This window comes from Heloderma suspectum, chromosome 3 (assembly GCF_057233095.1).
Source record: "Heloderma suspectum isolate Gila_16-S chromosome 3, 16-S_ref, whole genome shotgun sequence".
NCBI classification, from domain to species: domain Eukaryota; kingdom Metazoa; phylum Chordata; class Lepidosauria; order Squamata; family Helodermatidae; genus Heloderma; species Heloderma suspectum.
The window spans coordinates 125,609,046-125,636,899 of NC_139460.1; the positions used below are offsets into that span (position 1 = coordinate 125,609,046).

General features: G+C 39.9%; 1 protein-coding gene across 2 annotated transcripts in view; it reads left to right on the forward strand.

Annotated features, from left to right (window-relative positions):
* MAP4K4 (mitogen-activated protein kinase kinase kinase kinase 4) overlaps positions 1-27,854 on the forward strand; it is a 179,940-nt gene that overhangs the window by 111,245 nt on the left and 40,841 nt on the right. The window contains exons 8-18 of one of the 2 annotated variants that reach the window (XM_084844424.1): positions 1,672-1,726; positions 2,484-2,562; positions 5,352-5,527; positions 7,182-7,254; positions 12,109-12,319; positions 18,619-18,780; positions 20,828-20,914; positions 21,557-21,757; positions 23,934-24,095; positions 26,444-26,674; positions 27,472-27,578. In XM_084844424.1, coding sequence (XP_084700550.1) covers positions 1,672-1,726; positions 2,484-2,562; positions 5,352-5,527; positions 7,182-7,254; positions 12,109-12,319; positions 18,619-18,780; positions 20,828-20,914; positions 21,557-21,757; positions 23,934-24,095; positions 26,444-26,674; positions 27,472-27,578 — 1,544 coding nt within the window. The remainder of the gene's footprint in view (positions 1-1,671; positions 1,727-2,483; positions 2,563-5,351; positions 5,528-7,181; positions 7,255-12,108; positions 12,320-18,618; positions 18,781-20,827; positions 20,915-21,556; positions 21,758-23,933; positions 24,096-26,443; positions 26,675-27,471; positions 27,579-27,854) is intronic. The other variant, XM_084844426.1, reaches the window with a different exon arrangement.

Here is a 27,854-nt window from a genome sequence, read left to right on the forward strand (position 1 = left end):
AGTTACAGTTGGATAGATGGGTTCTAACTTGGTGATTTAGTTCAGTTTAGAGAAACGGGGCAAGTGGAGTAACACTTGAGTTTATCAAAAGTTTATGCAACACGTAATGTGTGTTCCTGCTGTGGAAGGCTCAGGATAGATGGATGGATCAACCTCTTCTCTTCTCCTCCATCCCTGCCCTGGGTCTCTGATTGGCCTTGGTGAGTTAGTCCTGGAAGAAGAGCTGCAAGCTTGGGAGAAGGGTTACGACCACCACACTTGCAAGAGAGGGGGAGATGTTTGTTGTGATAATGAAGCTATGGTCTTTATCTAGCCCACTAACATGGCAGAGTGTATGATGAAGTTTGCATTTGCATGGAAACAAATGTCATTATGATTGTGGGAGAATTGAGGCATAGTTGCCATGATATTTTCTTCTTAAGGTGCAGAGTCTGATAATCTCTTGGTGTGTCCTCACCAGAAATTCATGCACCTGATTAGATTCAATAATTTTTCTGTATTGCGTTATGGATTACCTGGTAGATCTCATAAAAGAAAAGCGATCTGACCTTGACTTTCAGAAACAGTTGCTTCTTGCTGAAGTGGATTAATTATGCCATAGACCATGCTACGAGTTTCAAGTTGCCTTGGTAGTCCTGCAACGAAGAGAGATGTCTTCTCTGATGTCATATTGTCCATCAGTTGCCATCAAATAAATCTCTTCTGGTTCATCAAAGTCTGTCTCCGCTCAGAAGTTGTCATCTCCTGTCTGTTGCTAGTCAGAGAGATATAATTGTCTCTTCTAGGAACAACGGAGTGTTGAATTGTCTCAAATCGGCAAGATGTCTTGAAAACATTTTCTTTTAATGGAATCATCATTCACAAATATTGCTGGAATTCTTAGGGCCTGGAGCGTTGGACAACTGGTCCACTGAAGAGCAGTAGCACCTCCATATTCTTGCTTCCTGTAATCAGAAATTCATTCTTATGTTTATTTTAGAAAAAAATAAGCAACATATGGTTAAAGGGCTGTGACCTCTCTAGAGTAATGTTTCTGAGTCTCCCTCTTCAAATGCATATTTTATAAGATGACCTCTCCCAACAGATTCAATTTGTTCAGTCTTTCCTTTCCTGTTGGTGTCAATGCCAGTCAATTCAGTTTTGGTTTCTAAATAATTACATGTTCAGAGCTTCACAAAGTAGCAAAAAGGTTGATAGCAAATGGCTTTTGATAGATGTAAAATTTCCAGTAATGTTATAGCCAGTTGGGAGGCGGGGGGAGGGAGGGGGAGAGAAGAACCATGTGGTTTTTTTTTCCTAGGGGGTATGGTGAGGGGAGAATGTGTATGTTTTCAGTGGGGTATTCATGGAGAAAAAATAAAAATATATGCAATCATTTAAAAAACAGAAAATTCCTTTGAAATGGTAAAGACTGCATTTGGCAATATAAAACTGCCTGCAGAGATGCTAAAGAGTTCTTAATAACTCAGTTTAATTTTTAGTGTATATGTGTTCACAGCTAGATAATGCATATTTTCCCCCTCCATGGCAAGCTGTAAAGAAAATAAGCAAATTTTAAAAACACTAGGTTGATGCAATTCTGGTCTTCCATATGTAGCACATCAGAAATTGTAAGTGACTGAGAAGGGAAAATGGATAATATGTTTGCTAACATATGGTCTCTCTTTGTAGAGTGACCTTTGGTCATGCGGCATTACAGCCATAGAGATGGCAGAAGGCGCTCCCCGTAAGTGATATGTATCCATTTTCTATTGGCCTGATTTTACTTTGAAACCTGTATTTTGACATACTCCTCGTAATCTAAACGTACACTTGAGATTTCTGAAAACACAATGATGAATTTGTTTTTTTGGGTTTCTGACCAACCCCCTCCAGCAGCAAAAATATAAAATGCTATATATAGTAGTGCTATTTGCCAGATTACTGTGCCAAAGCATTACTTTGCAGTGGTTGTGGTTGTGCAAAGGCAATAGAAACAAAGCAATAGAAGAAACCGTGTAATACAGAATTATTGAATCCATATAAGCTTTCTGATGAGAGAGACATTTGATCTTGGAACAGATATGCTGTAGTATATGCATACAAAATGTTACAAGGCAATACTGAAAAGGAAAATCTGTAATGACAACCTTGCCAAAAAAATGGGTCTTAAATCTTTTTTCATCTCTAGTTTCTATGGGTTCTATGAAATGACAATTTCATTCTCAGATCTTTGGCATTTTTGAAACAGATGGACTCTCAGGGGTCATGTTACAGTCGTGTGTGTGTGTGTCTCCCTGTGTGTGTGTGAAAGAGAGAGAGAGACAGAGATTTGACTCGCCCTCAGTTTAAGAGGTGTCATGAATATTAGTGCTTGCTAATGTTTTTGTAGTCACTCATAGTCTCACCATTTGCCATTTGGAGTTGTGAAATACCTGTAGACATTCTATCAGCAGTAATGATAAAATTGAGCATCAACTATGCAATACCTTTTTTATTTCTAGCTCTCTGTGACATGCATCCAATGAGAGCCCTATTCCTTATTCCCAGAAACCCTCCTCCACGACTAAAATCCAAGAAATGGTATGTGGTTGCTACTTCAGTTTGTTTTCTTTTCAATTCAGAATTTTTTTTGTTATGACATAGCATTTTCTCTTCCACAGGGTAGTCTGTGTTATTTCCACAGACCTGAAAATAATTTTCAGCTGGCTGAAATCAGTCTCCTGTCACTGAATCAAAGCCCAAAATCAGAAGTGTATTTATTATTTCTACTTGTCGCTAAATAAGACTTATGCTCAGAGACATAGGATGAAAAAGAGGCATTACTTTTGACAGCATCATATTAAGCTGACAAATTGTGCAGCTGCTGAAAGTGAAAATGTCAATTTTTATCCCCCATATAGGCCTTAATTTCTGACAGAAGTATAACAAGGAAGCAGGACAATGCCACTGACTCCTAGCTTTCATATTGAAGGTGTATGTTAAAATTCATGAAGACGTTCACTGTAATAATTGTAAAAGATGGATAGTTTGGTTGCCCTTCACTAACTGAGAGAGATTAATTAACTCTACTAGAATGTTTTTGAGGAGAGCTATTCTTATGCATAATTTTCACTGAGAAATGTGTATATGCAGAGGGTTTTTTTTTTTTTTAAGACACACAGAATTGTTGGATAAAGCCCTCAGTACTGATATAAGTAATTGTTTGATAATTTTTCATCTCATATTGAAAATACTACCTTCATGTTTTAGGTGATGAAATGAAAAATGTATGATATTGAATGTTCAGTCGCCACATTTAGATCCTGCTTTCCTTTAATAAGTTTAGAGCAGTGTGTGTGGCATATGTTTTAATCCACACCCAGTAATCCAGTTTGGCTAAGGGTCAAACTAAATGGTACATTAATTGCCCCCACCCATTTGTACCCTGAAAACCCCCTCCCACCGGTTAAATAAAGAGAAAAGTCTCCATCAGTGTCAATGGAAGCTTTTTTCCTTTTTCTTAACACCTCCGGGGGGAGGGGCTGGGGGGGCAGGCTGGGGACGGTGGGAATATTACAATGGGGGAAGAGTTTAACTTCCCCTCCTGGTGGACAATTGTCCCAATCTGAATTGAGGCCATTCACATTTACTCTACAGTAAAATAAAAGATTATCCTGAGCTACACACTATGCAGTTAACGTAATATAGTTTGACCCTGTGCAGAGTTATACCTGCCCAATGCTCAATTGTTAATATCCCAACCCAACACATTCACCCTATATACTATATTGGTTCTGAAGTCCTGTTAGATAAATCGGTAATCCTACCAAGCCAGTTATGCTGCTCCTTAACAAAACTAATTCCATTGCTTTAGTTAGCAAACGCTATTCCACAATAATCATTATGTATTGATGATTTATCACAGCATGTATGTATTTACCTAGATTGAGACTGTGACCTTGTTCAGGTGCTCAAACAACCCATGGTTTATTAACCGTGGTTTTTTGTGACTGGTCAGAAGCAAGCAAGCATGCTGGCTCCTACCCGCTCGGCTGCTTCCACTTTCCTCTTCGTTTGCTGTGACATCCTAATCTGGCTCTGGAACTCTCGATTGTTGAAGGAGAAACAACCCAGTATTTTAACCCAAGAACAAACCATGGGTTAAATTTTTTGGGTTGTTTCTCCCCCAATAACCCAGAATTCTGAGTTTGAATATTATGGTGAACAACCCAGGAAAATTCCTGGGTTGTTTAGCAAAGCAGAAGCAGGTAGGACCCACCTCACTTGCTCCCACACATTCACAAACAGCCCATAGTTTTTTAACCATGGGTTGTTTGATAATCTGAACTGGATTATAAAGAAGTAGCTATGCATTTCTTGGACACAGTAATGTATAAAAACTGCATGAAAAGGGCATAGTCCAACTTTCACACCAAATTCCTTCTGATAGAGGGCTGATTTTTTCCATTGCTTCTGAAGGTACTAAATTTCAAATGGTGCCTGTACATTGTTTGAACAATTCCTGGCATTAACTACATGTTAGACCAACCTAATTTTCCATGCTCAGTCTGATTAGGAAAATACAGTTTCTTACCACAATATTTCCCACAGAATATTTATGTGGTATGTTCACTTTATAATGACTTCATTTTATACAAAACTAATATGAGAAACAGCTCTAAGCCTGTTTTGCTTTTCAGACTGATCCAGGAAGTAAATTGCTTTGAGTGCAGTAGATTCACCTGTTCCTCTGAAATTTGGATTACCGATTTTGAACGTCTTTCTTGGCCTAAATACATTTTTATCGATTATTTGACAGCCACTGAGACCATCAAGATGACTCCAGCTCAAAAGTGTGGGCTTTCTGTGCTGATGGTTGAAATACTTGTTTTACATAAGACCATATAAATAATTATAGTTTTTATTCCTTTAAAGAAATGAAATGATTTTATTGTTGTTTTTGCCTAAGGTACAAGAGCAATATTAATTGGTTGCCTGAAACAGGGGCTCAGTTACTTCCTCACAAAAATGAGCTCCATTTGAATCAGGCCCTTATTGCTTTCTTTACCATCTACTGGTAGAAGGATTATTCTATAAATACGTGTAGCACTGTTGTTAGCATTTAATATTGAGTCAGAAAAATGAAATAATTATTTTTGTGACTTATTCCCATAAAATTCTTAATGTTCCTTCACTTATCCAGGTATATACAACCATAATTTGCTATAGTTTGTGAAGTAATGGTCCTCACGTTTACTGTTACATTTTGCGACTTTGCCATATTTGTTTATCAGAATTTGCTCCTGCCAATTTTTAGGATACAAGGGACTCTTACCAAGTACGCCTATCTTACCAAATGACTTGAATGTGTGTGGTTTATTTTTGCTTAGGTCAAAAAAGTTCTTTAGTTTTATAGAGGGCTGTTTAGTGAAGAACTATATGCAACGACCTTCTACAGAGCAGCTTTTAAAACATCCATTTATACGTGATCAGCCAAATGAAAGGCAAGTCCGAATCCAGCTTAAAGATCATATAGACAGAACCAGGAAGAAGAGAGGAGAGAAGGGTATGTGATCATTTTAAACTACAGCCACATTTGTGTGTGTGTGTGTGTGTGTGTGTGTGTGTGTATAGTAGTAGTATTGCTGGTTTTAGAGCACCTACATTAACTGGGTGCTGTACATAAAACAATATCAGACACAAGGTCTGATTTACAATCTAAAATGGGTAGGCTGAAAGTAGATCTCCAGATGTTTTGGACTTCAGCTCCCAGCATTCCTGACCACTGGCCATTCTGGCAGTGGCTTCTGGGAGTTGAAGTCCAAAAAATCCAGAGATCTACCTTTTGCCCACCCTGATCTAAAATAGAGCATACAAGGGAAACGGAGTAGAAGGAGAAAGTAAAGGGTGGAGATCAGTTTGACAACACCAAAAGTGAGGAGTAAACAGGCATGTAGTTGGGACTTGGTGATTTTGCTGTTATGGAAATTATGCAGCAACCCAGTGGCCCTTGTCCTCTGCCTGATGACAAGAGCTGGAATGATCTTGCTGTTATCTCTGCTGTCAAAGATCAACTGGCATTCAGAGTAGAGAGTGTGTGTGTGATATAAATAATGTATATATATTATTTAAGATATAGATATTATATATCTATATATAATTAGTAAATTAGTGACTCAGTTGAGTCCAGATATATTGAAGACTTTGCGTAGTCATAAGTCTCAATGGTGTTGGAAGGATTTTATTTTGTATCACACCATTCTAAGGAATTTGTTGTTTTGTGATGGTATGGTCTGTTAACACTCACCATTGCATTCAATTTGTACCTGGCAATTTCTCACAAGGCAAGATGAGTACATGCATTTAAAGAATGTATAAAAACTCAGTATTACTAAATCTTGCCGCTTTGAGGATTTAGAAATATTTTGATTAAGATCCAAAGAGCACGCAACTAATTCTGCATGCCCAATACACCTTGAGCATGTTTCCTGAGCAGCAGTATCCACTGCTCACACCACATGGCAACTACTTTTGAAATGGAAAGGAATGGCAAAAGCTTCTTATGATATGGCATAGCAGCCTGCTGTTTAGCTACAGAGTGTCAAAAATTGCACTGGTTGCACCTGAAATAACACTTTGGAATATTTATCTTTGTCCTGTCCCAGTCATAGAATAGTAGGTTTGGAAGGGGCCTATAAGATCATCGAGTCCAACCCCCTGCTCATGCTAGAATCCAAGCACTGAAACGGTAATTTTGAGAGAGGATCAAGAGTCCTTTGAAGAGTAGGGTAGGAAAAATCTTAATGGTAATATTGTGCATCTAAAATTTTAAGTTGAATGTCTGGTTTTAACACATTTGGTTTGAAATATACCCATTCCATACTCCTCAGTAAAGTGAGAGGTATTGTACACTCAGCAGCAAAATATTTTTCTTTTGAGAATGAAGGCACACAATGATGGCTGTCTCCCAAGTATGAACAGTTGGCATGAGTATCTAAAGCAGACTCTTTAAAATTCACTGGGAAGAGTGTCAGTGACCTTTTTTTACATTATAATGGAAGATTCTAAATTAATGCTGAAATTCTCTATTTTATCAGCTTTCCAGATAATTCTACTAATAAAACAACTTTTGCATAGAATTCTTACATGCTGTATTGAATCTGTGTTTAAACTTTAAGAGAATTGTTGTCATGACTACTATCCTCTCCCACTCCCAACAGATGAAACTGAATATGAGTATAGTGGAAGTGAAGAAGAGGAGGAGGAAGTGCCTGAACAAGAAGGAGAGCCAAGGTAATGTAATCCTGGTGATGGACCAATCATACATTTAGACAAGTCAGTTTACATTTTGTGAACATCTGATCTAGGGCCTTACTCTTGAAAAACAGGGCTAAAATCCTCAATATAATGATGACTGATAAAGAACAAGGGCAATAAAACTTCAGGCTTTCAGAATCTACTTTGTTTTCATGCTAGAATCCTGAGATCTACCAACTGGAGCCTGATGTGAAAGACATAAACCTAAAGAATTCTGAGCCCGGGAAAATGTTTCGAGTACCAGGACTGAAAAGAACTTACAGTCCTTCCACACCAAAATTCACTCTTGATTACCCCAGGCTGTCTTCATTTCAGCAGTATAAATTATCGTGCGTGTGTGTGTGTGGGGTGGATTCATTTTGCCATTCCCATTGTTAATATATTGGGAATCAGAAATCCTGTACTGGAAATCACACAGTAATCTACCAGTAGGCCCCAGTCTACCTACTGATTAGCCCCGGTATGGAATGAGGAGTCATGATATAGTGTAATCTGTGAGGGGACCTATCCTGTCTTTTGTCCTGGGCTCCTTTTAGAATTTTCTTTAACTTAGAGCTGAGGGACAAACTACACGTTGCACTTATGGCTTAGCAAGCAGCTTTACCTTCTTATTTTCTTTAATTTCTACAGGCACAAGTGACCTATCACTAGTGGGGATGTGTTTTTTGAGAGCCAGGGGGTGTTGCAGCCAGGGAGAGAAGGCATAAGCCTCCCCTTCCTGTATGCGGCAACTCCCCCAAATGCCTCACTGCACCTGTAGAGTTCAAAGAAAATCAAAAGGTGAAGCTGCATGCTATGCGGTAAACATATAGCTTGGCCCTGAATGTACTGTGTGGCAGCGTGAGCATTTAAAGCTTTGCTGTGAAGCTCATTACTTCTGCCTTGGCTTAATTCTTCATTCAAGGCTGAGGATAAAATGCTGTTTTAAACTGTAAGGAAGGGCAGCATAAAAAGTAACAGTACATGGATATTCCTGTGTCACATGACAAGAAGTAGTGGTCTCATTCCCCATTGTGAGGGGAAATTTTAGCTTGTTCAATAGGAAGATCTTGCAAGAATAATTTGCTAAGGGTCAAAACAGGCATTACTTTGATCACTGCCTTGTTGTGGCGAAGGGGCTTGCGTAACTCAGTGAAGCCATAAGCTATGCCGTGCAGGCCACCCAAGACAGACAGGTCATGGCAGAGAGTTCTGACAAAATGTGGTCCACTGGAGAAGGAAATGGCAACCCACTCCAGTATTCTTGCCAAGAAAACCCCATGGAACGTATCACAAGGCTAAAAGATATGACGCCGGAAGATGAGCCCCTCAGGTCGGAAGGTGTCCAATATACTACTGGGGAAGAGCAGAAGGTATTTCCAAGTAGCGCCAGAAAGAATGAAGCGGCTGGGCCAAAGCCAAAAGGACACTCAGCTGTGGATGTGTCTGGTGGTGAAAAGAAAATCTGATGCTGTAAAGAACAATATTGTTTAGAAACCTGGAATGTAAGATCTATGAATCAAGGTAAGCTGGAGGTGGTCAAACATGAGATGGCAAGACTGAACATCGACATCTTGAGAATCAGCGAACTAAAATGGACAAGCATGGGTGAATTTAATTCAGGTGACCATCATATCTACTACTGTGGGCAAGAATCCCTTAGAAGAAATGGAATAGCACTCATAGTCAACAAAAGGGTGGGACAAGCAGTACTGGGGTACAATCTCAAAAACGATAGAATGATTTCAGTACGACTCCAAGGCAAACCATTCAACATCACAGTAATTCATGTCTATGCCCCAACCACTGAGGCCGAAGAGGCTGAGGTTGATCGGTTCTATGAAGACCTACAACACCTTCTAGAACTAACACCAAAAAAAGATGTCCTCTTCATCATAAGGGATTGGAATGCTAAAGTAGGAAGTCAAGAAATCACCGGGATAACAGGCAGGCATGGCCTTGGTGTACAAAATGAAGCAGGACAAAAGCTAATAGAGTTTTGCCAAGAGAACACGCTGACAATAGCAAACACTCTTTTCCAACAGCACAAGAGATGACTCTACACATGGACATCACCAGATGGTCAATATCGAAATCAGATTGATTATGTCCTTTGCAGCCAAAGATGGAGAAGCTCTATACAGTCAGTCAAAACAAGACCTGGAGCTGACTGTGGCTCAGATCATGAGCTGCTTCTTGCAAAATTTCGGCTTAAATTGAAGAATGTAGGGAAAACCACTAAACCATTCAGGTATGACCTAAATCATATCCCTGATGAATATACAGTGGAGGTGAGGAATAGATTTCAGGGATTAGACCTGATAGACAGAGTACTTGAGGAACTATGGACGGAGGTCCGTAACATTGTTCAGGAGGCAGCAACGAAATCCATCCCAAAGAAAAAGAAATGCAAGAAAGCCAAGTGGCTGTCTGATGAGGCTTTACAAGTAGCTGAGGAAAGAAGGGAAGTGAAAAGCAAGGAAGAAAGGGGAAGATATATCCAAATGAATGCAGAGTTCCAGAGAAGAGCAAGGAGAGACAAGAAGGCCTTCTTAAATGAACAATGCAAAGAAATCGAGGAAAACGACAGAATGGGAAAGACTAGAGATCTCTTCAAGAAAATCGGAGATCTCAAGGGAACGTTTTGTGCAAAGACGGGCATGATAAAGGACAAAGAAGGCAGGGACCTAACAGAAGCAGATGAGATTAAGAAGAGGTGGCAAGAATACACAGAAGAACTATACAGGAAAGATCTGAATGTCCCTGATAGCCATGATAGTGTGGTCACTGAACTTGAGCCGGACATCCTCGAAAGTGAAGTCAAGTGGGCCTTAGGAAGCATTAATAACAACAAAGCTAGCGGAGATGACAGTCTTCCAGCTGAGCTATTTAAAATCCTAAAAGATGATGCTGTTAAAGTGCTGCAGTCAATATGCCAACAAATTTGGAACACTCAACAGTGGCCACAAGACTGGAAAAGGTCAGTTTACATTCCAATTCCAAAGAAGGGCAACGCCAAAGAGTGTTCAAACTACCGCACAATTGCGCTCATTTCACATGCCAGCAAGGTGATGCTCAAAATCCTACAAGCTAGGCTTCAGCAGTATGCGAACCGAGAACTACCGGAAGTACAAGCTGGGTTTCGAAGAGGCAGAGGAACTAGAGATCAAATCGCCAACATTCGCTGGATCATGGAGAAAGCAAGAGAATTCCAGAAAAACGTCTATTTCTGCTTCATTGACTATGCTAAAGCCTTCGATTGTGTGGATCACAACAAACTGTGGCAAATTCTTAAAGTGATGGGAGTACCAGACCACCTTACCTGTCTCCTGAGAAACCTGTATGAGGGTCAAGAAGCAACAGTAAGAACCAGAGATGGAACAACCGATTGGTTCCAAATTGGGAAAGGAGTACGACAAGGCTGCATATTGTCGCCCTGCTTATTTAACTTATATGCAGAGAAACACCGGGTTGGATGAATCACAAGTTAGAATTAAGATTGCCGGGAGAATTATCAACAACCTCCGATATGCAGACGATACCACCCTAATGGCAGAAAGCGAAGAGGATCTAAAGAGCCTCTTGTTGAGGGTGAAAGAGGAGAGTGCCAAAGCTGGTTTGAAACTCAACATTAAAAAAACGAAGATCGTGGCATCTGGCCCCATCACTTCCTGGCATATAGAAGGGGAAGAAATGGAAGCAGTGACAGAATTTACTTTCTTGGGCTCTAAGATCACTGCAGACGGTGACTGTAGCCATGAAATTAAAAGATGCTTGCTCCTTAGGAGGAAAGCTATGGCCAACCTAGACAGCATAGTAAGAAGCAGAGACATCACCTTGCCGACAAAGGTCCGTCTAATCAAAGCTATGGTTTTCCCAGTAGTAATGTATGGCTGTGAGAGCTGGACTATAAGGAAGGCTGAGCGTCGAAGAATTGATGCTTTCGAACTGTGGTGCTGGAGAAGACTCTTACGAGTCCCCTGGACTGCAAGGAGGGCAAATCAGTCCATCCTAAAGGAAATCAACTCTGACTGCTCATTGGGAGGACAGATACTGGAGCTGAAGCTCGGAATATTTTGGCCACCTAATGCGAAGAGAAAACTCTCTGGAAAAGACCCTGATGCTGGGAAAGACTGAAGGCAAAAGGAGAAGGGGATGGCAGAGGATGAGATGGCTAGATAGCATCACGGATGCAATGAATATGAACTTGAGCATGCTCCGGGAGAGAGCGGAGGACAGGAAGGCCTTGTGTGCTATGGTCCATGGGGTCACGAAGAGTTGGACACGACTGAACAACAACAACATGTTTATTCTAGGCTAGGCGCAGGGCCCCTGATCTGTATCTTAAAAGCCACCCTCCCCGCTCTCCCTGCCCCAGGGATCCTGATTCAGGTCTAGGCCTCTGTACTTACTGTAGAGTAAAAATGAAAAAAGAGATGTCAGTGCTAGACATAGATTTAAAGTCATGTCTGTTTTGGCTCTAATACTGCAGCATGGAAAATGTTTCTTGTTCCTTGATAAACACCTCAAGGCACCATTGTGTCTGAGATAATGAAATGAATGTGATATCGAAACAACTATTGATCTAGCTGTTTGTGCGTGTGCGTGCTTGTGTGCACACGTGTGTGTAATCGCTTTTCCTTAGACTTAAAAAAAAATTGACCTTTTCCCCATAGTTCTGGACTAAATTGACTGGATTCTGATTTCTGTGTGTTCCCCCCACCCTTGTAACAGTATATTTTCAGTGCTCGTGGGGAAAACAAAGATCCAAAATGGAAAAGTTCACAACATACTCAGTTATTTACCTACTAGTTTATGTTTGGGCTTTAATACCCTTTTCCCTTCTCACAGTTCTATTGTTAATGTGCCTGGAGAATCTACCCTCAGACGTGATTTCCTGAGATTGCAGCAGGAAAACAAGGAACGTTCTGAGGCTCTTCGGCGACAACAGCTGCTACAGGAACAGCAGCTACGAGAGCAAGAGGAGTACAAGAGGCAGCTGCTGGCAGAGAGACAAAAACGCATTGAACAGCAGAAAGAGCAAAGGAGGAGACTAGAAGAGGTAGAAATAGGACAAAATGGAAAAGGCTGCTCTTTTTTGCCTTTGGTGAAAGGGCCTAAGGCTATGAATTCTTGCCTGACATTTTTCACATTTAGAGCTCCTGAATCTTTGAGGTTCCCTTAAAAATTCAACACCTGCTGCCCAGCATTTGTAATGCCAGCATTCTTCAATAGGACAGTAGGTCTAGGTATTAAGAATAACTGACCCAAAGAGGACATTTTAGTTGGCTGTTTTGCAAGTTCCTTTCTATACTGCAGTATTTGAATTTGGCACTAAAGCTTGATGGCTATCAGGGTGTTTATAAAATAAGGACAGGGTCTTGAGCAGTAGCACCAAACAGCATGGTAAAAGTAATAACAAAAAATCGTCCTATGTGAAAATGCTCAAAGTAACAAGCCATTTATCTTCCAAATCAGGTAACATAATTTCACCTTTTTATTATTGATACTGCTTTCATCTAACTCTAGCCTTGAAAAAAGATAGGTAATTATTCCCATTTGTAGTGTTTACAATATGCTTGAATGGCTTCCTTAAATTGTTTGCTTTCTTCCTGACTTCTGAGACAGTGTTTTTCCAGAAAGTCTTACATATGCATTGGGTGAATTTGCAAGACAGGACAACCCACCCTGCAAAATAAGCTACACAGTGTGGGTTGTCGTCGGAACAACCCACGGTGAGCCTGACGGATGGTTGGGCTTACCATGGGTTGTTCTCTCCCTCAGTCCTCATCTGACTCCAGGATGTATGCCAGGGGACTTGGTGGTAAACGAGACGGGTTCTGCTGCCACGTCCCCCTCCTCACTCTGATCGCAACCCTGATCGTGTTTGGAGTCCCCACCCCCAATTGTGCCCTGACATTTACGCAAGACAGGGACATTTTTTTTTTCCCCAGGAATGCGCACAAATGTCTTTGTAAGGTTTTGGGAGGGTCGTTTTTTGCAATTGCAGAGGTGTGCAATTGCAGCTGTCAAACTTTATATAGCCTTATCTATTGCCTTGTATGTTTCAGTTGTGAAAGGGAATAAAGTTTATTAGGAAACATACAAGGTAATTGACAAGACAGGGCTGCGTATACGCTAGTTTGACAGCCTTTGACAGCTAACAGGTCACAGGGTAAGGGGGCCAGATCAGCCCCTTAGCAATGTTATCCTTAAGTCTTAAAGTGTGGGATTTTCCCTTGGGGATCCCCTCTTCCATTCTCCCTGTCCCCGAGTCTCCCCCAGTTGGTTTTTAGAGTGATCTAGGGTCCAGCCCATTTTCGGAGCTCCCATTTGCAGTAAAAGGGGAGCTCCAAAAATGGGGTGGACCCTAGATCTTGGGGGTCTGCAGTTGAGGGGGAAGGATTAAAGGCCCCTATCCCACATACTAGGCTCCTGATCTGGATCACCTCCCTCTGCTTAAACTAGCTATGTCTTTAAAGTAATGTCTTCTTTGGCTCATACTCTTAGAAGAGTGTTGATTAGGGGGAAACTACATGCTATTTTCTAATACATAGTGTCCAGCTATGTCTGCTTCTTCCTTATTCAAAAATAAGCATAGGGGCCACAGTACAGATCAGGACTGCAGTGCATGGAGTGGGTAATCGTTCCTCCACAGCTGTAACCCCCCTCACAAATTCAGCCCCTTCTCATAGCAATTAGGAATAGTAAAAACCCTACTATTGGCACCAACAGTATTGCAAGTAACATGTAGTTTGAGTCTAAGGGACAAGGAAACAAATAAAAAACTGAAAAAAGTCAAAGTATTCGAGGACTGTGTCTTTAAATCACCATATGTATTGCAAAAAAGACGTTTAAGAAAGCAAAGCAAAGGAAGTTAAATGAAATGCTTTTCAAGATTTGAAATCCCTTTTAGTATTTTCCTCAGTGACCTAAGCTCTAGGTTGTCAGTTTTGGTTAGTAAATTTAAGGATACGTGTACGGTATTTTCCACTTGATGTTTTGAGATGGGAATTAAGGAAAGCTTTCTACATTAAGTAGTTTCTGGGGATGTATTGCCAGCAATATAAAAATATATCCGCCCCTCCCCGCTGCCAGCGTCCCAATACTGGCACACATCCTAGATCGACTTGATAGAAATGATAGCAGACTTGTATTGGGAATAGATGCAGAAAACAGAGCAGTGTTTAAAGACGTGTTTAAAAGCTGTAGTACATTTGCAATATGTTTACAGCAACCCATCCCTTAGGAGCCACCTAGAGGTTCCTTTATTGGGTCCACCTTCATTAGGAACAACTAAAATGTCACAAAGTAGTGAGTAAGTTTTTGAGTTCCCCAAAGCTCATTAGTCAGTCAAATCTCTTCCAGAGCAACAGAAACCTTCATAGGACTAAATACGTCCTCCCCATGCTTAGTGTTACTCTTCTTAAAAGCAGCACCAGTGCCTGGTAACCAGATTGATTGCTAACTGAAACGTATTGCTAGCAGAGGGGGAAACTGTTCTTTCAAGAGTCAGATGAAATTTATTTATGGCAGAGCTGAGCAATCCCTGCAAACCCTTAGTAGTTGATAGAAGTTTTAAAATTCTTCTAGAGTTCAGATTTGTAAAATTGTAGTCTTTATGGTGGTGGACATCCACTTCAAATCCTGCATCCAAGCCTCAGAATACAGATAGAAAGAAACAAGTGCCTACTAAACTGGAAAAATGTGATGTTTCTTAAGAAATTCATAAATGCATTTAATGATTTGAGACACTAACTCAAGTCAGTTTTGTGAGTTGGCATAAGGGTTTAAGATTTTTAAAAAGTGCAAAATAAGTAAATTGTGTCTGCCAGCCATAGCTTGGCATCCAGCATGTATGTGTAAATGGTATTTAAGTTATGTTAATTGTGCATTGGTTAATAGAGAGATTAGCTGCTGTTCTCCAATTTAAAATGTTTCAAGGGTGGCCCATGCTGCTGAACTAATTTCCCACCCTAGCTGTCTTTTTATGTTGTACATCTTGCATTTTCAGATGGACATAAAGGTTAATCTATAACCAAATAGATCATTGAGCTATAAATTTTAATATTTAATTTCCTTATTAATTGGGGCATATTAATTTGTCCTCCAAATTGTACCCAAAGTGAAAATGATGGTGAGCCTTGGTTGTTGTGCATTTCTGCCCCACCCACCCCGATAAAAGTAGTACGTCTGAATAAGTGAGATCTTGTATTTCTCCTACACCAGATTATTTCATGAGGTGCTAACGTTTTAATAATAATTTTACTCTTTGAATAAACCTTTATTGTAACATACAGCCCCATCTATGTCCCATTGAAAGCAATGGAATGAGCTTACAACTCACATTTTTTGGATTGCACCTAGTAATTTAGATATTATTTAAATATTTAAAGACTTGTTGAAATTAATACATCTAAGGAGCAAGACTTGTTGAAATGCATTAAGGAGCAATCAGGTGTCATTTGTTTTCATCAGGCTTCTAGAAGTCTATTCCATCATTGACTCTGGCCACAGTCAGACATGTCACTAAACCATAGTTTTAACATTATGAGAGTGAACTACATCAAGCCTGACGCTTTGCCCCTCCCCCTCCAGTGTGACCCTGAGAAGAAGATTGGAACCATCCATTTTATATTAACCACACCAGCTTAGTGTTGTGTATGAACTTGAAATTCTGGTAAATTTTTAACTGTGGTTAGTGAAAACAAGCCAGCTTTGTAAACAACAGTTTGAAGTTGCCCTGTTTCCACTAACTGTAGTTAAGATTGCGTTTGTTGGGTTTGGTATGGTAGACTAGGATTACTGTACAAAGTGAAAACTTCCAAATGCCTCCTTATGACTGTACTGGAGGAAAATGCAGGAAGGGGAGCATGTGAACCCAAGGCTTGGCAGACACAGCTTGTTTTCATCAGGCTAAACTTAATGTGCTGTCTGAGTGTAGTCATTGCTTGCAATGGAAGTATCAGGTTGGGTAGAGAAGTTGGGTAAAAAGCCTCACTAACTAAGGACTGCATCAGGCTGTTTCGAGAACAGACCTATCCAACATATACAAATGTTCTGTATATATAGTTGTGGAGGTTTGAGTCCTACAGAGGCAAAGGGAAAAAACGGTCAGGCTTAGAGGCCTGGAGTTTTCTCTTGGGGGGGGGTAACCCTGAGGGGAGTAATTTCATTTCTCTGCTTAAGTGTCAGTTTCATTTCTCCACTTAAGTTTCATTTCTTCAGGTTTGAAGCAGTACTTTTGGTTTTGAGGGAGGAGGGTATATAAAGAGAGCAAGAGAGCCAGTAAGAGCAGAGACAGCCATTGCCTGAAGTGAGAGCAGAGTCTGAAGAGTGAGCAGGAAGAAGCAGCCTAGAAAAGTCTAAGGACAGCTAGGGTAAAGGAACTTTGCGTTTTGCTCTTTTATTTTCTTTTAATGCCTTTTGTATTACTCAGCTCTTGCTTTAAATCCACTAGTAAAATGTTGTGGTTAAATCCTGTGTCTAGAGTATTAGTCACCTGATGTCTAAAGCTTAAACTCTGCATAACTGGGATTGGGAAGTATAAAAGAAGGAAGGTAGGACTCTTAAGGAGGCAAGAGAACCTTAAGGGGTTGCTTGGGGGGTCCAGGTCATAAGGGGAACCCTGACAACAGTATTTAACAGAACATACACGTGGGTCCGGCCCTCATAACAGAGGTCATTTTCAAAAGCTGATGGAAACCTGTAGCGAATTCACAGAAACAGGTTTTTAAAAAGTGTGAAAAAAGGATGTTTAAGAAACTTAAATGGGGCTTCCAGTCTCACAATTTCTCTGTACGATGTTTTAATCCACTTTTTGATTTCTGCATCTGGTTGTGTTCGTTTGTCCTTTATTATTTTGAGTTTGTTTGTTTTGGTTTCATATTTATTAGCTCCTTTGGGTATTTGCTACCTGAAGAATGGGATAAAGGTTCTTAGATAAATAAATACAGGCACAAACAGGTCATTCAACATCCTTCAGAACTACGGATAGGCAAAATCTAGATTCTGAGGAGATAATTTTTCATGTTGATGGATTTCAGGAAATTTAGGTCTGCAGAATCAGATTATGGAGGTAATAGCATTCAAAATACAGAGAAAGAAATTGGCCATATCCCATGTTATCTTTCACTGACACACATGCACAATGTTTATTTTTAAATGAGAGAATAGTTTGAGTCTGTTACCATGTATTCTTTTCAAAAGTTTTAAGTGTACCAGATTCTACATAGGAACTAATAGGACTGGGGAAATATTTTCATGACCATACAGATTAGCGAGCATCCAAATTAGCTAGTGAACAGGTAAGCAACTTGAGACCTGTGCACTGAATGTAACTATGAAGGGTCTTTGGTACATGCCCTTCTAGATTTGCCATGTTAACTTTTCATTTAAAAAAATGCCGTCATGGTGTCAGTCCCTGTAAATGGTCGTTTCGGGCCTGAATGATAAAAAAGCTTGTTCTCCTCTTGGCGTCATCTAGCGGTCCAGAACACTGGGCTGCTCTCTACTCCATCCATTAGGAAGCAGACTTTTTTGAAGAAAGACTTGACTCTGGGCTATACTAGGAAGCACCTCCCACTTTTAACATCTTGTTTGTTTCCTTGGGTAATACTTGCTCATGTCTCTGATAAAACACACCTTCACTGCTAAATGAGATGATGTTAGAACAAAATGGTGGCTTCTCTTTTAGTTTATAATCTTTAAACTGGGGAAGTATTTATTTTCCTCTGTTTTGTTCACCCTGTAGTCTCTTATATCCAGAATCCATGATCTTACAAATCGTTTATTCCCAATTCTTGCATTAGTTGCCACACGGAAGAGGCTGAAATGATTGTGTGATCATGGCCTATACTTCACCAGTAATGTTGTGGGCTGCTCACCATCTGATCCACTTTAATTATGGACATTGTTCCTGCACCAATAGCACACATTTCTGGTGGCATTTGGTTTTGATCTGGATAGTCTATACGCAATTAGGATATCCATGTGTTGCCAACAGTTCTCACATATTAGTTGATGTGTGGATGTGCTACATGTGGAAATATTTCCAGTGGCTTCCATTATAATATTGCCTGTCATTTTAAAACATTTGGGATTCTCATTGTAGAAGCCTATTTCTAAACACCCTTCATGCTCACAAGTATTTTAACTTGATTCAACAACAACAAATAGTGAAGTTTCATTTTAGGGCATGGGGGTGGGCAGCCTGTGGCCCTACAACTCCCATCCTCCCTGACTATTGGCTATGCTGGCTGAGGCCTTATGGAACTTTGACTCCAACAACATCTGGAGAGCCCATAGGTTCTGGAGGCTGGCAAAGAAGGAAGTTAATTACATTTTTTTTTTAAATTGCAGCAACAAAGAAGAGAACGAGAAGCTCGCAGACAGCAAGAGCGGGAACAAAGGAGAAGAGAACAGGAGGAAAAGAAGCGATTGGAGGAAATGGAAAAGAGACGAAAAGAAGAAGAAGAGAGGAGGAGAGCAGAGGAAGAAAAGAGGAGAGTAGAAAGAGAGCAGGTAAGTCTGAAACAATAGAAATTAATTAATTGGAATTTTCCCCCCACAAGTAGAGAAAAATATTGAAGTATTAGGAAGTCTTTCATGGCTCACTGGTTTAAAGATAAGATGTGTACAGCAGTTGGAAGCTTAAGTGGCATTCAGACTGCATATAAAATTATTTCTTAAATATGCCACACAGAATGGCTTCAAAAATAAAATAATATTTGTAAAAGAAACCTAAAGAAGGCCAGCAAATTATAGTATAACATTTAATGTTTTCTCTCTTGCTTGGTGACTAGCTATCACATGTCTGGAAGCTTCTTACACAGAGTCACATTACTTAAATTAACTTAAATCATTACCTTGATTATGTTGAGGCAAAATAGACCCTACATTTTGTGCTGTTATAATTTTTAAATGCCCGTTCAGACTATGTATATTTTATAGGTATGCATATTATAAAATGCCTTAAATATGGGCCTACTTTCAAAATAGTGGTTTTACTCCATCAGTCTTATGCATGAATCTTGCCTGCCTAAAATAAATTACAATTTTATATATAATATAAAATAGGATATTCATAGATGACAATACTAGGAAAACAATGCTCAGTGTAAGTTTGCCACATAATTGGGTCTGAAATTTATATACAGAAATGTAAGTGCATGCTACTGTGGTTTATTATACTTTGTGTAATATGTTTTCCTGCTGTGATGTGTATTTTGAGATTTCTGAAGTCATAAAAACGTATAATAAGTAACTAAACCCGTCAGACCATATAATGACATAAATAGTAGATACTTCTGTTATTGTGTTAGATATTGTGTCCCAGATTAGCCTTATGAAATGTAGTTAATTGCCGTAGTTCAGTGAGGGAAATCTGCCTGCAGAAGAAGGCTTGTCTGTGTGTAGCAGGTCCAGATGTATATCCACATTGCAGTGCTCATCTGGGCCCCATTGAATGGGATTTTGATGTAGATGGTGCTCCACATGCCCATCTAATTACATGCAACTACAGCTGGATTGGGGCCACAAATCCCCGTATCTCAAAATTACAGTGTTAACTGAAACAAACATTCATCAAACTCTATCCTTATGGCTGATTTAAGAAATTATTCATCCCTCTTCACTTCACCTAAACTCTGGGTTTGCAGGGGTACATATAACAAGCTAGTATACATCTTATTTTCCTTTCATAAGATTTCAAGTAGCTCCCATTTTGTCATTGCACTGAATCATTAATTCCTTTTGCATACACTGTCTCTCTGTGTGTTTGAGCGCATGTGTTTATATTACCTACACTCTTTAATTTGCATGGTAGGATATTCTTAGCTTTGGAAATGGTGCTGCATATTAAGACTTGGCTTAGTAGGCCAGATGAAGCAGTGAGTAAATGTATTTGTCTTTAACTTCTGAAGTGTAGACATTGTTTTTCAGATTAAGATGCATTTGGTCTTATACCTGTTCTCTAGTGGATGTTTGTTTTGTGTTTTGTCATAACCACCACATACTTCAGTAAGATTGGCATTGTCTGTTCCAATGATGGAGGCTAGGATAAATCTATAGTTGATGTTAGAGTTGTGTTTGGCAGAGGTTCTCTGTTGGGAAGCTTGCAAAAGGGATGCCTTAACTAAGCCTGGCTCTAGCTGTTGCTAACGGTTCATCACACAGTGCCTAAAACTAATTATTTTAATTAAAAATTGCATGTGATTTTGTGTTGGCTGTGTTGATAAGATTTGCTGTGTTTTAACTCTCAACTTGTTTTTAAAATACATTTGCTTGTTTTTTGTTTTAAAAAAACATTTTCAAAATTCATCAGACAAGCTGTGCACTTCCTCCTGACCCCCCCCCCCCCAATTTCAGTCTGAAATGGTATATTTTTCAGCCATTACTTTAGATGATAGGTTTTTCTTAACTTGTTCACTAGGGACTGACAAAATTCATAAGCGAATTGTCACCTGAAGGTGACGCGGGGTAGTTGGTTTGTTTTTGGTGTACTGTTCAGGTGGTTTCGATGCATTGCTGTTGTGAACAATTTTATTGCTGGGTAATTTCTGTGTGACAGGAGTATATCAGGCGACAGCTAGAAGAGGAGCAGCGGCACTTGGAAATTCTTCAGCAGCAGCTGCTCCAGGAGCAGGCCATGTTACTGGTAACACACTGTATCTGTTTTGTTCAGTAGCTATAGGATTCCTTTCTCTGGCTAGCGTCCCAGGCTTTCCTCAGTTGGACACAGCTGAACTTTATGCACAATAGAGCTTGGAACAAAAGCTATTCATGCGATAGTGCATTGGGCTGGCAGGCACATGTGAAAAATACTGTATGGTGATCTCACAGTGCAATAAGAGTAGATTTCTCTGTTTTATTTTTTAAAAAACTTGGAACAGTTCTGGTTTGGTAGGCAAGTTTTTTGAACAGCCCTTTAGCCTTCTCAGAATAATGAGGGTGCAGACAATAATACATTTTATTAAACACTGGATATAAATATCAGGTTGTTGCCTCCTTCCTCCCCCCCCACCTGCCCCGCCCAAACCACACTGTTTTTCAGCAATACACTAGTCTTTTTTTAAATGTTAACATACCACTGTACTTGTAGGTCATTAAACTTGCTAAGGTTAGCCTGAAACGTTTTACTAAGAAAAACAACAACATGCTATTTTGGGTCTACTTTTAATGTCTGGTACACTTCCTTGTATTCTAACAGAAGTAAATGTATAATTCACCAGGAGAGATAGGGAAGTGCCTTCCATAAGCCTGGTGTTCATATCTGGAATGCTGACCTGTTTTCTCAAAGGAATACAGATGGCGAGAGATGGAAGAACATCGGCAAGCAGAGAGGCTTCAGCGTCAATTGCAACAGGAGCAGGCATATCTTTTGTCACTTCAGCATGACCACAGGCGGCAGCAGCAGCAGCAGCAGCAAGAAAGGAATAAACAAAATTATCATACACCTGAGCCTAAAGCCCATTATGAGCCTACTGAAAAACCACGGGAGGTAACTTCTCTCTCAAGATTTTGACATCTGATTTCCTTGTTTCAGTATTACCATCACACTGATAACCAGTGTTGTTGAATAGGAGACAGTGTATTTTTGGATCTTTGCCCACAAAACATGGGAGGGAGCTTTACCAATGAAAAAGTGGGAAGTGAAAACCTTGTCCCTTCTCAGATAAAGCCAAGTAGTTTTACCTGCTCTTTTTAGTAGTTTTACCTGCTCATCTAACTCTAGCCTTGAAAAAAGATAGGTAATCATTCCCATTTGTAGTGTTTACAATAGGCTTGAATGGCTTCCTTAAATTGTTTGCTTTCTTCCTGACTTCTGAGACAGTGTTTTTCCAGAAGATCTTACATATGCATTGGGTGAATTTGCAAGACAGGACAACCCACCCTGCAAAATAAGCTACACAGTGTGGGTTGTCGTCATTTTTAAAGACGGGCAATTTATTTTCACTCATCCACATCACTTATATTTCTTAATAAGTTTCTATCATGTTCCCCACAACCCAAGCAGATATGGCAGGATTACCACAAGGAAGGACTACCACATTTTCAGGTGGGCCTTTGAAGAAATACATTTTGTAGTGTTTTTAGATCAATGGAGGATGACATCAAAACTCTGGTAGAATCTTAAGCTCTGCCTCCTTTTCCAAGTACTCCCAGGGTTGGATTTGGTCAGGAAGTTGTATTTCAGACCTATGGTAAAGCTCCTTACATTTCCCACACATGTAATCTATTTAACCATTGTGTTGTGGATGCTGCCATGACACTCCAGTTAACGTTTTTCTGTGTCATGTGCTGCTTGCTTCATCTTAATGTTCAAAGGGGGGACCAGACACACACTAAGAGACAGGAAGTAATGATTGTCCATAATGGGATGGAAATAATTCAGTGCCAGAACTTCCGTTGCACTGTTTTAAGGATAATTAATACAGTAGGCCAGAGGTTTTCTGCTTACCTTTAGAGAACACTTTGCACATTAGTGATCCTGTCATTGCAGAATTCCTAATAAAATTGTATGAGGAGCTCCAGGCTTCCCTGCCACACCATTTGAAAGCCACTATAGTAGAGCATTATGACAAAAAATGCTGCTGTAAAAAACAAGTAATTTTAAAATCACTTACATTTTTGTCAAGGAGAAAACAGTATTATTAGTTATTAAGAGGCAGTATTGTAACTCTACTTGGGTAATTGCTACAACTATTCAGTTTTGGCTTAACTGGTATTTGCTGGATCTTATGAAAGCTTTATTTCTTAGCAGTTTCTATTCCTAATAAGAATGTAATGAAGATAAAATATTAATATAACAGACCAGCAACAATAGCAATTTCTAGGGACAGCAGTCAGAACTAGGAAACATGAAAAATAAAACAGGAAAATATTCAGCCAAATGCATTTTTAAGTAACCATATTTTTGTAAGCCATCTAAAACAGTAAAGTGATGGGGCCTGGTGAGCTTTAGTTGGCAGGGTTTCCATAGGCTAGACCTTACTGAAGAAGCCCTATACCTGTAAGCTGCCCATCGTGCTTCACAGGCTCAAGGGACATGAAGCAGAGCCTCTGATGAGTGGAGCTTGCAGGGAGGTACATATGGAAGAAGGTCTTTAAGATACCGAAGTCCCAAGCCTTTTAGGGCTTTAATGTTTATCATCGGTACTTTGAATTGAGTCCCGAAACAAATGAGCAACTAGTCAGATCAAACAACACAGGTGCGATATGGTCAAGGTATCTGGCACCAGTCAACATCCTGGCTACAGTGTTTTGCAGTAGTTGTAATTTCCTAACACTTCTCAAGAGAAGCAACACATAGAGCACATTACAGTAGTCTAATCTGGAGGTAATTACAATGACCGTGGCAAGATCCAACCTCACTAGGAAGGGTCGTAGTTGGCGAACCAGCCTAAGTTGGAAAAAGACACCCCTTGCTACTGATACAACCTGCGTATCTAACAGGAGCATGGGATTAAGGAGCACACCCAGACTTGATCTCATAGGTGGAATGCAGCCCCCCATTCAAGACAAGCTGCACATCTGAACCCAGCTCAAGCGATCCACCTACCAACAGTACTTCTGTCTTGTCTGGTTTTCGTTGGATGAAAGCTGTAGAAAACCTTTCCATCAAATGTAATGGTGACTATGCTTGTTCAGCTCACATACTTCAATATTTCTTTCAGGCTGATGATCGATATAGAAAGAATAATCAAGGCTCTCCTGAAGCACTGTCTAAACAGACAAGCAAAGTGTTGGAGCCACCAGTGCCTTCAAGATCAGAGTCCTTTTCAAATGGAAATTCTGAGCCTGTTCAGCCTTCACTGCAAAAGCCAATGGAACCACAGGTAAAAGCAGAAAAGGTCCTTGTGAAAGGTATGTGGGGGTGGGGGGCTGACAGAGGGCTGTGGAAGCCAACAGATAGAATAAACCTTAACATAAATATGACTGTATTGCAGAAAACACAATCACTTTCAAGCGTGTGAATGACTTGTTATTTCTGTTCTAAGATAGCGAACGCTGCATTTACAGATACCTGTTTCTTTACTCCTGGTAAAACTTAACTCATCATGTCTTCCTTGGGTTTTCCTTAAAATGTAGAGGTTGCTAAGAAATATATGAGGTTTCTACCACATTCCTTGGTAAACTGGCAAGGAAATTTAGAGACTATTACATTTCGAGAATGGCGTGCTACCTATTGTCAGGGTGGACACTGAGCCCATAGAATCCCAGAGTAGTTCTGATTCTGAGGAAGAGCAGTCGCTCCAGGGAGAGGAGCGCGCTCCTCTTTCCCAGGACCAACAGCTGACGGAGATTCCTCCCACCAGCATTCCTAGTTTAGTTAGCAGTCCAGGGAGTGACCAAGCACAGATAGCAGACTTGGTAAATGCGCGACGCAGATGCAGAGAGCGGCGCCAGATGGAGGGCGCGGAAAGGAGGCGAAGTGCCAGGTTGGCGCGCAAACAACGGCTGTGCCCAGAGGCTCCAAGGGAAAAGGGGAGGGACTCTCCCTAGTCCTTAAGTTCAGGGGTCTGCCAGTAATTCCCTTTCAAACGGGGACCAACTGTTCCAACTTAGGGCATAGGTACTGTGCTGCTCAGATCTAGTTGCAATCGGTATAGTTGTTAAGTTGTAAAAGAAGAATAAAGCTTTGAAAGGAATTCCTTTGTCTGTGTCTAGACTTGGCTACTGGTTTAGACAGAGGGAGACCTCCAAGGAGCCCTTGACACCTATTCAGTTTCAGATTTGGGGAACAGTAGTAGTTAACCCAGAATCTTATTTTTTTTTCAGTACTGGTTTCCCCTAAATCCATTGGAGTAGCAGCTAGAGCTTCTAATGGCAAGATTTAATAGCAAACTGCCTATGGCAAAATACAAATAATACAGCAGCAGCCATTTTTACTGATAATTCCTCCAACCAAGCAGACTTAGTTCCTCTGCAAAACAGTCTTAGATAGCTAGTATATGACCAGGTTTCCACAACAAACAGTGTGGCGCCTTCTCAACTAAGCATTTGATGCCACCAACTCCTCCAAATTATTAGAGATATCATTGCCACAACAGGATATACATGCCACAATATAATATGTTTACTTGTGCTGACCATGCACATATGTACGCACACATACAGAGAGAGCGGGAGTGAGCTGTATTTAATTTTGCTTAGCAAAGGGACAGATAAGTAGCTGTGGTACATGTTTTCACTGTGCTCAGAGTTCTGTGATTACTTGTTTGAGGACTGAGTTTCAAGTCTGGTCTGCTTCAGAGCTTAAAGAAGAGAGGGGGTGAAGCACAAAGTTGTCTGTATAATTCCAAATATTAGAGAAAATTACACTTGTGCATGAATTTAATTATTTCTAGTCATCTTCATTGAAGTGTGGAGACTGCTTTAAAAAAAAAAAGTATTTAGGTTGAAAAGTGCTATATAGCCCTAAACAGGGTGACAGTGAATGGTTATTGTAAGACTTACCTTGGAGACTTCAAGCTTAACTATGGGTATACTGCTGTGCTTCCATAGTGTGTTGTCATCTCTGTGTAGGCTCTAATGTGCATATATATTATACATTGCCTGTGATCTATGCAATATACATATATTGTATTTTATACAGTGTAGTGAATGTTTATACACACACACACACACACACACACACACCAGTGTGCACATATATAAATATATTGATTGTAGAAAAGTAAAGGATATCTTATTTTTCATTCCATTTAATTATTTCATAATGCCTTAAAATCAACTTACTGCATGATCTAAAGATATCAGTAAATTGCTTTGAAGCGAATATATTTGTCAATATAATTCTATACTTTTTTCTTCCAATTTGATACTTGTGTTGAAAATTTTCATCTGTTGTATGGCCCATTTGGAGCCTACAAAGGCATGGACTTGACTGGATATTGAAGCAAGTCCACCAGATGGGATTTTCTCTCATTCCTCCCCATTAATATGTGTGTTCAGAGTATGCCTCACAAAATGTCCATATACTGTATTCACAGTCCTTTATGTTCTCTGGGCACCTTCCTTGCTTTAAGCCCATTGATTTCACCACATGCTTGCCTTGCATCATATCCAAGTTGTGCTAATCCTGCCACCCAAACCCTCTTGCCTTTTTATTCTGTGTTTAATTGGGAAAAAAAGCCAGTTGTACAGAACGCATTGAATGTTCTATGTTTTGTTTTTTCGTAAGGTACAGTGGTCCCATCTGGCATCTCTCAAGAACAATGTTTCCCCTGTCTCGCGGTCCCATTCCTTCAGTGACCCTTCTCCCAAATTTGCACATCACCACCTGCGCTCTCAGGACCCATATCCACCTTCACGCAGTGAAGTGATAAGTCAGAGTTCTGACTCTAAGTCTGAGGTACCTGACCCCACCCAAAAGGCTTGGGCTAGATCAGACAGTGACGAGGTGCCTCCAAGGGTAAGAAGTAGAAAGACAGAAGTTTAACTATTTTAAACAAAAAAGTAACAAGGCATGTGCTAGGTTTTTAACTAGTGAATGCACACCCGTAGAATGACACCGGTATCAAGAACAGTACTTTAGGCAAGGAATTTGCCCTTTTAAAAAATCCACATTGTTACAAGAATTCCCCCCTTTATTTAATACTAGAAAATATTTGTGGGCTGTGGCTATTGTATAGAAATGAATTGTTTATTATGCAAAGCTAAGTAGTCAAGAAAGCATTAATAAACATTCATAGCTGAAAATTATTTTTCTGCCTCCAATTGGCAGGTCAGACAAATCAGCTATTTGAAGATGTTATTGACCACATAAACAAAAATGTGTTGTCTTGCTTGATTTACTTCTCTCAAATATAACTTGCTTTCCCCCAGTCTCTGCCTTCTACTGATTCATTACTAGGCATTTGTTGGCTCCTTAGAGCTTAATTTTCTAAATTCCTATGCTCTTACAGCAAATTGCTTAGTGCATCCCTTGCTTCAAAGTTCTGTGTTCTAACTGTCATGGTAGTCTGTGAGTGGCTATATATGTGTTTGTATGCTAGCTACCTACTAAACTTTATATTCTTTTCAGCATCTTAGATGCAGTCCAACTGAACTTATGGGCTGTGTAGTTGATGAACATCTTAGTTAATAGAAATATTTTGACTAAAATAGTCAGTGCTTTAGTAACATATCCAAATGCATCCCTATGGAAGCATAGACTTAGTTTTTGCCATGCCATGTTATCTTAACTGTTTGGATTTTTTTCTATGTAAGGTACCTGTGAGAACAACATCCAGGTCACCTGTGTTATCTCGCAGAGATTCTCCACTGCAGAGCAGTGGACAGCAAAATAACCAACCAGGTCAAAGAAACTCCACAAGGTTTGTAATGCTGTGTTCTTTCACTTCAGTTATTGGGAGAAACAAATTGGAATCCAGTGCCCTTGCACTGTCATGAGGTCTTGCCATTGGGGAACGATAGGGAAAAGTATCAATTTTGTAACATGCATATCTTAAATGACTGTATACATTTACCCTTATATCTGTTAAAAAAAACCCTGAAACAATTCTATACATATTAACTTCCAGTTAAAAGACTACTTAAATTGTGTAATGTTATCATGTGTGAGTAATTTGCATTAGAGCCAACATGTCTTT